The sequence below is a fragment of the Lathyrus oleraceus genome, chromosome 3, assembly GCF_024323335.1.
Source record: "Lathyrus oleraceus cultivar Zhongwan6 chromosome 3, CAAS_Psat_ZW6_1.0, whole genome shotgun sequence".
NCBI classification, from domain to species: Eukaryota; Viridiplantae; Streptophyta; class Magnoliopsida; order Fabales; family Fabaceae; genus Lathyrus; species Lathyrus oleraceus.
The window spans coordinates 130,655,113-130,665,541 of NC_066581.1; the positions used below are offsets into that span (position 1 = coordinate 130,655,113).

The 10,429-nt window shown below is 36.0% G+C and overlaps 1 protein-coding gene across 1 annotated transcript; it reads left to right on the top strand.

Moving 5' to 3' along the window:
* Nucleotides 1-1,851: 1,851 nt before the first annotated feature.
* On the top strand, nt 1,852-3,288 carry LOC127130031 (alpha carbonic anhydrase 7). The gene is made up of 7 exons (XM_051059113.1): nt 1,852-1,945; nt 2,052-2,254; nt 2,342-2,448; nt 2,537-2,651; nt 2,737-2,901; nt 3,013-3,069; nt 3,190-3,288. Exons 1-7 carry the CDS (start codon nt 1,852-1,854, stop codon nt 3,286-3,288), a joined length of 840 nt encoding a protein of 279 aa, XP_050915070.1.
* The last annotated feature ends 7,141 nt before the right edge of the window (nt 3,289-10,429 follow it).

Genomic DNA, 10,429 nt, shown 5'->3' on the forward strand with positions numbered 1-10,429 from the left:
TCTTGTTTTTCTCACCTTCAAACCAATGATAGCCCGTGGTACACCAGATGCTAGCCTATGGGCGAAAAAATGGGACTCACGTCCTTCTTTGGGTTCTAGCCTTCTTTTGGGCGCTAGGCCTTTTTTGGTACTCCTTATTAGGGTCTCAAAAAATAAAAACTACATAGTCTTTAAAGCACGAGGACTTGGTAAAGGACATAGTGATTAATAGTAGTGCTCACATCTTCTAAGACTCCCATTATAAGGCTTTATCCTAGGTGGAATTTTCTTGATGGGGTTCTACAGTGAGCCCCTCGAGCATAACTTGGGACGAGTCCCTCCGACGAGACTTAATCTTCGAGTCTCTTAGGCGAGACTTAGTAGTCAAGTCTTTTATACTATACATTTATTTTTCCTTCATCATAATATGCCTATAAAGTTTGTTTAAATAATAATAACAAATAATTAAATATTTTTCTACCGTACAGGATCAGCCGTTCATGCAAAATCCATTACCCTTCTATTAAAAAACACAACAAATGTCCAATACAATGTTTATAAGAGAATTGTTTTTGTATAGGTGTTTTCATGATACGTTATCAAAACAAGGCAATGCATGTAATCTCACTTCTCCCTAACTAAGATTGATAAGAATCAAAATACATATACTTTCCTTTCGTACAAATGGTTTCTCTATTTCGAAATATTGACTTAATTTAGAACATATAAAAAGATATAATTGCTTACAGTACAATATTAATTAATTCAAAATACTTTTGAATCATTATAGAAAAATCATAACATCCCTAACTATGCTCTCATATTAATGGATAGAAAATTTTAATGTTTTGGATATTTATATTATAATTTTTACATTATTTTAATTTTTATAAAAAAACAATAAAATATATATGGATTTTTTATTTTTAATCTTTGATTTGAAATGTTTTCTCCTTTCTTTCTTATTTTTGTATATATCTTTGATGATTAATATATTTTTATTGAAAATAAAAATTCTATTGACATAATTATCTACTAACCCAAATAAAATCATTCCATTAAGATTTTTTTTTTGAAATAATCAACTTTTTCAAATTATATATTAAAGTAATCATGTTTTTGATTTATTTATCAAACTAACATGTTTCATGTAAGATGCAGGGCCGGTCCCGTGCATGTGCAACATGTGCTGCAGCACAGGCCCCAAATGTAAGATGTAAAAGCATGTGTGATTGCAATTGATGCACACATATAAAATGTAAGAACATGCGTCAATACAATTCGCGCATGCATGTAAAATGTAGGAGTATACGTCATTATAATTGACGCATGCATGTAAAATGTAGGAGTATACGTCATTATAATTGAAGCATGCATGTAAAATGTAGGAACATACGTCACTGCAATTGACACATGCATGTAAAAAATAAAAGAGTACAATTTTATCAATGCATGCATACGCCACTCCTAATGACGCTTGAATACAACTTGAACAATAGATGCGACATAGCAAATGACACATTGGTTATTTTAAAAAAAAAATTATATTGATAACTATTTTGAAATTATGGTTATTTTAGAATTAACTAAAAATATTGATCATGTATAAAAAATGTGGTTATGTATACTCTTAGAAATAGAATTTCAAATAACTAATTAATTCTATGTTTGGAAGTTACAATTTATAAAAAGCAAGGTGTGTATCAAATATTTCCAGAATCATATGGTTTTGATTCTCTCTTCCCTCATTTTATTTTAACAGGGATTCTCCCTTCTAAGAAGGGTTAGAATACCCCTATTACTCTTTATATCTAAAAAAAAAGTTTCATAACACATAGAACCATAATTATTAATCTTTGAATATTCTGTAACATGCATAGCCAAAACCATTTTCCGATTTCAATTCTACTGATATCAATAACCATTCTATTATATTCGACATCAACAAGTGCTCTGGATGAACTTGGTATAATAAAATAATCTCTCTTATTGTTTTTTTCTTCAAATTTTGTATAAATATTTTCATTAGTTCAATATTTGCATTAAAACCTTCATATATTGGTGCATTGTAGAGTACAGTTACAATGAAGAAAGTGCAGATGGACCTAAACATTGGGGTGATCTAAAAAGAGAATGGGCAGCATGTAAAGGAGACATGCAATCTCCTATTGATTTATCAAATGAAAGAGTAACTCTCATCCCAAATTTGGGAAAGCTAACGAGTTTCTACAAACCTCAAAATGCTACTGTATTGAACCGGGGTCACGATGTTGTGGTAAGTGTATTATTGATTTTACAATCGTAAAAATAACTTGAATGTAATTGTAAAAATAATTTATATTTGATTATGCAATGGTTACAGGTCACTTGGAAAGGAGATGCCGGCTCGATAAACATCAATGGAAATGAATATTTTCTTCAACAAAGCCATTGGCACTGGCCATCTGAACATACCATTAATGGCAGGAGGTTGATTTTCCTTCCTCTAAATCCTTTTTTCGTCCTTTTATGCATTATTTCATGACAAACCCTATCTTTGGTCTTAATTGATTTTTAGGTATGAATTAGAGTTACATATGGTTCACGTTAGCCCTCAACAAGATGGAACGAACAAGACAGCTGTTGTTGGTATTTTATATAAATATGGTTTACCTGATCCATTTTTGTCTAAGGTAAAATATATCGCAGTTTAGTTTATTATCTGTTTGTCTTCTATCATTTTATATGTATAATATTATATTTTTAAATATATTTCAGCTAGAAAAATATATAGTTGAAGTTCCTGATGAAGATGAAGAAACAAGCATAGGTGTTATTGATCCATCAAAAATATTCAAGGATTCAAATATGTATTACAGATACATGGGATCACTCACTACACCTCCATGCACTGAAGGTATCATTTGGACCATTAATACCAAGGTATAGTAACGCTATTTTTTTCTTTTCATAAATATTTCATTCTTATTGATCATTAAATTATTAATCATATCATATGATTATTTTTAATTTGAATATGTTTTTTTTCATTAGATAAGAACTGTTTCAAAAGGACAAGTCATGTTACTCAAGAATTCCGTACTTAAATATGTAAGTAATGAACTAATAATGATATTTATTAGTTTTAATTATATACTTAAGTATGATTAATAATTTTATAAAAGGTTAAACTTCAATTAATCATTATTGTGTTCGATTTAATTGCCACAGTATGCAAAAAAGAATGCAAGGCCAGTGCAGATTCTGAATCAGCGAGAGATTGGACTTTATGATTCAATAATGGCACAAAATGTACCTCACTACTATTGATGTATTCATTCATATTGTATTTATTCTTTTATTTTTTATAATTAATTTGATTATTCATATATTTTGAATTTATTTAGTGTATTAATGATATGTTTTCGTTGGTGGAAACTCCCAATTGTATTCATGATTTTTTGTATGTCTAAGAAGTACTTCACATATACAATAATTAATGTATTTTTATTTTTTCGTGGAGGATATGGAGATCGAATGGTCTTGAAGGGATGGTCTTTAAGGGAGGGGTTGAAAAGACGATTTTCTTAAAATCATTTTCAAAAATATTTCCTTTTATAAAATTAGTGTTTTACCAATAGATGCGCAAATTACATCTAACACCCCGGTTCATTTAAATTAATTTATTTTAATTATTCGAGTCAATATGTGATTATGTGAGTAATCATGTGATATCTATGTTTTTGTGAGATTTTTGATGGATGGGTTGAATTAGCACTTTAGTAATATTTTTATTTAATTTAAATGAGGAGAAACTAAATTAAAATAAAAGAATAAAAGAAATAAGAGAGAATAGAGTTTTGAGGGTAAAAACATAATTAAGGGTAAAATGGTGGGACTTTTATGTGATATGTATCCTTTTGTGGGATTTTTGGTGGATGGGTTGAATCACACCATTGTCGTCAATTTTGAAATCGTCTCCTTTACTCTAGTTGATTAGTGTAACACCTCAAAATTTGCCCTCCTCTTCTTGAGACTAGTTTGACACATTGCATTTCATATTTTAGAGCATTAGGCATTGCATTTTGCATATCATATGAAAATGAGAAGGTCATCCTCCAAGGTCTTTTCAAAAGATGGAGAAGTTAGGAGATTCAAGCTTGGGGGTCTCTATGAATTGATCATCAACCATCTGAGGGTATGGGCTTCAATTAGGGTTTCTTGATTCTTCAAAGGTCTTGAGCATCATCTTGTTTTCAAGGATATATTACCATCATCATGGTTCTATCATCATCAAGGGTTTCATAGTTCATTCTCAAGTTCCTTTGGATTAGGGTTGTGACCTCTGGTCAACCTTAATCAATGCCATTCTTCCAACTAGGGTTTCTCAAAGAGATGGGGTATTTTCTTGGGATGAAGATCACATGATTATCATAAGGGGCTTACATTAGCTAGGGTTTCATTTTTGAGCAATTTCCCCAAGTGGTAGAGGCTCAAGTTGATCAAGGCATTTCAAGGTCGTCTGAGGACCAAAAAGTCAACTGTGCAGTCAACTGAGGGCTATGAGGTGGGGAAATGAGTTGAGACACCTCAATCATGTCGAAATGGGGTCCATTCATCATTTTAAACATTCATCTTGAAGATTCAAAGGTCATGGCAAAAGTTACTAAAAATGGAAATGACCTATAATTCAAAGTTTCTAAATTTGGCAAGTTTTTGGTCCACTTTCAACTTGACTTTTCAATATCAAAGAAGTTTCAAATGGATTTTTGGTGAACATGAAAGGTGTAGATCTTTCTCTCCCCTTTCCAAAAAGTCCTAATTCATGTCCATATTATGAGTGGTGGAGGAGTTATGGTCATTTGATCACAAGGTGTGCATGGAAATTCAAAATGGCATAACTTTTGATACAATGCTCCAATTTGGTTCATTCTTTTTGCAAAATGCTTCTCATGTTCAAGGCATCTCAAAATGACATCATTTGACTCACTTGTGCAAAGGAATCATGGTCAAAATATTCATTATTTCACATTTGTTCAAAGGATGGTATCATGCAACAAGTCAATATTCACAAAGAACCAAGGCAAGGCTTCAATTCAGCATGCTTCATGGACCATATTTGAGTGGAAATAAGCCATTGCCATGCATGAGGGAGGCATGTATACTCATTTTTTCACACATGTTCATTTTGAAGCCAATCTCCATCATTCATTTTTGGCTTAAGATACAAGCCAAATAACATTTCAATCATAGCCCTTGGTTGTTCATGAGTGGATTGAAGCCTTAGCATGGGATGTCTCACGTGTATTATGGCCATGAAGTGTCAATTTTTATTTTTTGCAAATGGCTTCACAACTCACTAATCATGTTTAGTGAATGGCTAAATTGGTTTTCAGTGTGATTAGCATGAAGTATAAATTCCAAAACCCTAGCCATAACTGCCATAACTAACTTTTGAGATCAAAATTCAAGAAACTCTCCAAACTTTCTCTCTCTTCGATTTGCATTTTTCTCCACATAACTCTCAAAGATTATCACATATTCTTGATCCTCATGCTTCACTGATCAAGAATCATCATTCATTTGGTGCAATTCAATCAGAAATCGAGCAGTGCAAGAGCAATGTCATATTGATGGAATTTGGAAATTGAAGTAGATTCAAGGAGTTTCATCCAATTCTTTTTGCTTAAAGCTTCAGAGGAAGATCATAGGAGTGGATCTGGAGCTTCATAGCTTGTGAGGACGTGATTTCAAGAAGCTTCAATTTCAGGTAGGTCGAATTTCATTTTGATCTTTTGTTGTTTTCATGATATAGAATTGTAGAGCTTGATGTGTAGATCACGAATATATAAGTAGAATTGAAAATGAGTGAGAATTGAGGATGATATGGTGAATGTAAGTTTGGATCTCAGATCTTCTTCGCTTCGATTTGCAAAACCTAGTGAGAATTAGGATGATCAAAGGTGATATTTGGAATCCTCGTGGAGAGACGGTTCGAACGGTACCAGTTTGGTGAAGTTCTGGAAAATCTCACGGCGGCGCCACCGTGCGTCTCGCCGGAGAAGACGAGAGGAGTTGTAGCTCCGGCGTCTGTAAGTTGTTAGGGTTTTGGTGACGTGTGTTCCATGTGTGCTCTTGCGTGGATGTTTGATTGGATAAGCTTCCTTTGACCATAGCCACGCATGCTTTGACCGATGATTGGGCATGCTGACGCATTAAATGAAGCACTGCGTTTCACTTATTTGAATGAGAGCCATTGATCACAAGCGCACCATATCCAACGGCTGATGTATTTTCTGGATTTAATTCAAATTAATTGTTTCCCTCCATTTTGTTTGTTAATTCAATTATTTTAGTCATTTTGTAAAATCCATAAAAAATCCAAAAATGGTCCAAATGAGTCCCAATTTTTTATCATAGATTTTTATTGATGTTTAAATTTTTATGATGTTAATTTCATGAATTTTTGCTGGCTGGATTTTTATTTGTGAATTTTTGAATTAATGTTGTGTTAAATTGACCTATTGCATTCAATGCATTGTGAAATTCTCATTTTTGAGCCATTTGATCCAATTTTTTGCATAAGTGATATTCACACATGATATGAATTATTGGTCACTGGTTTGAAATTTTTCTCATATGTTATCATTGTTTTTGACACATAGAGAGTAATGTGACAATTTGTGTCACATTTTTGACATTGAATTGGTGCATTTTTATTCACATATCATTTGAATTATTCTGGACTTAATATTTTGCATGTTGAACATTTATGACATGAGGAACTTGTACAAAAAATCTCAAAGTCATTATATGCATTTCTGTTTTGATATGAATTTTCTAAGTTGGAAGTTCATTTTGTGCATACTTTTGGTCATGACATGGCATAGGCCTTTTGAGGCATTTGATTATTGATTTGATGCTGGTCCTTTTGAGGACATTTAATGGAGTGTTTGAAGGTGTAATGTGTAGAAGATTGGGTTCTGGTTTGGTTATTTGGTTAGGTTTTGAATCTTGTCTTTGCACTAGGGTTTTGTACATAAACTAACTTTGTTTTGTGTTTCCGGTTTGGATACTCATCATTGATGATTGTGAGATACAAAATGAATTGAGTGCTAACCTATGTTTGTTTTGTAGGGTTTGGATTGATGTGATGAGCTCATGAGCTTATTTGAGTGCTTGGGCATTATGTATTGAATTGTGTAACTGTTGGAGAGTTTCACTATTTGTTTTCTGGTTTTATGACTGAAGTACTGACTGTTTAGTTTTTGTACAGGTACCTTAGTTGCTTGCTTGCTTTTGCTCTTGCTTGAGCATTGGATTATGGTTGACACACCACTCAGGTAGTTAGCTTCTTACTTCATGTAGTCTGGAAGTCCTGTCACCTTTATGGCAGGCATTTTGCTGGCAAGTCCTCCTTCAAAGGCTCTGTTTGTGTTTGTTTACAATTGTGCCAAAGACCTCCAAGGAGAGGCATGGATATTTGATAAGACCTCCAAGAGATGAGGCAATTGACGGGTAAAAGGGATTAGTAGCCAATCCCCCGTTATTCAGTGTGTCGTTCTTTATGCTCGCACTACGTGCTGATGCTTCTGAACATGTGCCCCAGATCTTTTGTCCAGAGTCTGTCAAGTAGAATAGGATCCCACTTTCTGGATCCCCACGCTTTCTTTGTCATGAGCTCACCCTGGCCAGGGTTAAGAGCTATGAGGTCTCATCCTCATTACCATTTTGATCTGCTCACCCTGACGTTCAATGTCAGTGGTTAAGAGCCCAGTTGATTACCCTTACAGTTTGACTTGTTTGTCGAGGTTGATATGACCCCTTTTGACTAAAGCCCACTCATTGTTTGGGCCTCTTGTATGGATATAGTGTGTGATGCTTGTTCACTTGTGCTGGTGTGTTTATCTGCTTTCCTCTTCTCATCTCCATTTCTGTAGGAGTTGTATGATTGATTTTTGAGGAAGTTGAATGCATGTTAGAGAGCTCAACTTAGGGATATTGATTGCATGACAACTATTAGGCTCGAGTCTTAGTCTCCCTATTAGTTTGTTGTCTCCCTGGTCTCTGGTTAGGAGATTGTTTTACCCCTGTTAAGGGGAACTACGTCGCCCTGATTCTCATACCAGATGAGATACGTAGGCAGGAGGTTGCGAGCAATCTCTCCGGGCACCCTTTTTCTTTTTTGTTGTGTTGTCTTGTGTGTGTTCACCCTCTTCTTTGTTTTGGTGTGAGTATTTGTTTGTTCAACGTGGACATATGTGGTATGTTTATACCTTGGGGAATTTCTTCTGTTATTACTTGGGGTTCATATTGGGGTTTACCTGTATCACTTGGGGTTCATATTGGGGTTTACCTGTATCATTCGGGGTTCATTTATGACGATGGTCATTCATATTGGGGTTCATCTTTGGGGTTTATTTGTGGTGATTGGCTGGATAGTTAGTTGCTTTGTTGGGGTTTGTTCTGATAACCTTTTCTTTGGTATTCGCTGGTTAGCGTCTGTTATTTTTAGGAGTCAGATATAAGTCCATGTATTGGCATTCTGTTTCCTTTTGTGGGTTATTATCAGGAGTCGGGTGTAAGTCCATGTATTGGCATTTTGTTTCCTTTTGTTTGTTGTTGTTAGGAGTCGGATATAAGTCCATGTATTGGCATTCTGTTTCCTTTTGTTTGTTGATTGTTGGGAGTCAGGCGTAAGTCCATGTATTGGCATTCTGTTTCCTTTTGAGTGTTTCTTTTGACGTCTCAGCGTCTCTTTTTGGTGTCTTGTTTCGGCGTGTGTTAACCGAGCTACAAGTGCTCTGATTCTCCTCTGGATAGAGAAGATACGTAGGCATAGGACGCGATGTCTTAGCGAGCATGTCTCCCTTTTCCCGAACTACGTCGACTCTGATGTTTGTTTCTGACAAACTACGTAGACCCAGGATGTAACATCCTGCCGAGTCCTCTTCCTCCGTTTTCTTTCTCTCCCTCACCTATTTATCATTCCAGTTTGTGTAGTTTCTTTGAGCAGTTTATTAGCAGCAACCCTTTTCCTTTCCTTTGAGCTATCTTTTGAGCGTGGATCCCGTCGAGTACGGCGGACATGAGGGGTGCTAATACCTTCCCCTTGCATAACCGACTCCCGTACCTTGTAATCTATGGTCGTAAGACCATTCCATTCCCTTTCCTAGGTTAGTCCTGCGCTCCCTTTCCGTCATAGGATGAATAGCATCGGTGGCGGCTCTGTATTTTTTCCGCCGATAATTTTTCGCGTTGCGACAGCTGGCGACTCTGCTGGGGACACAAAATAGTTGACCTCTTGCTGGTCCATCTTCCCTAAGCGAGTCAATCCTAGCGCTCTCTAGCGTAGTTTTTAGGGTAGTTGGGGTTGCTTTTTACTGCTTTATTTATTGCATGTGTGATTATTATACTGTGATTGTATATTTGCATATATGTTTGCATGCATCATGTTATCACCGTGCTGGATTCTGGACAGGTGTGGTTTCTCTGATTTTAGGGTGTGTGTTCTGAGTGGGGCTAAAACCCAAAGCCCGAGTATACACCTAGGATTAGCGTGGTCTCATGTCTCTGCTTATGTTGGATCAACATGATGTTGAGATGTGACATACCACAGCTGAACGAGGTTCTTCTGAGAGAGCCCCTCCTTGTGGAGTTTCCACTATGGTTGGGTTACCTCTTTTGAGCTATTGACTTCGGTGACCGTTCTTTCCCGGATCTTTGGTTTATATGATCTTATGAGAGCTGCACGGCACACCCAAAAGGGCAAACCCGTTGAGTATATTGTCCGATTGTCGAGACCATTATCCGCCTTAGGATGACCTTATTAGAATTCACCTGTGAGGGGAGGGGTTTGATTCCTACAGATACAGGTTCTGTTGGCGACTCTTTAATGGTGACTTTGGTTCGGTCTGTAATTTGGGTTCTATTTATAAGTTGGATTTATGGATTTATTTCTGAGACGCCGGAGTTCTGTCCGTGGTATTTATGAGCGGGTTCCGTTAATTTCGGATCCCCTGAGTTGGATTTGAGGTTACTTGTTCAAATGATCTGGTTGATATCCGTTCAGTGACTTTCTTGTGATGGTGGTGATGTATCCTCCGGTTCCGTTTATTTCGGAACCCCCGAGTTGGATTTGTGGTTACTTAGTCCCTTGGATGGTTGTGATCAGTTCAGAGACCGGAATTTCCGTACAGTTGGTGTTCAGATGTCTTGGAGGATGGCACTATGCATTGCATTCATGCATCTGCATCATTCCCATTTTGCATTTATCCGCATCTAACTCATGTTTATCCATATGCAGGGTACATTCTTGATTGAGATCCTGGTTGAGAGACATCTTTGTTCCAGATATGAGGACCGACTTAAAAGATGATGTTGTATACAGTTTCTTTGATCCAGAGATTGGCGTGTTGAAGGGTATGATAGCATTGATTACACCTGACCATGTGGGGATGTTCCGTGAGGC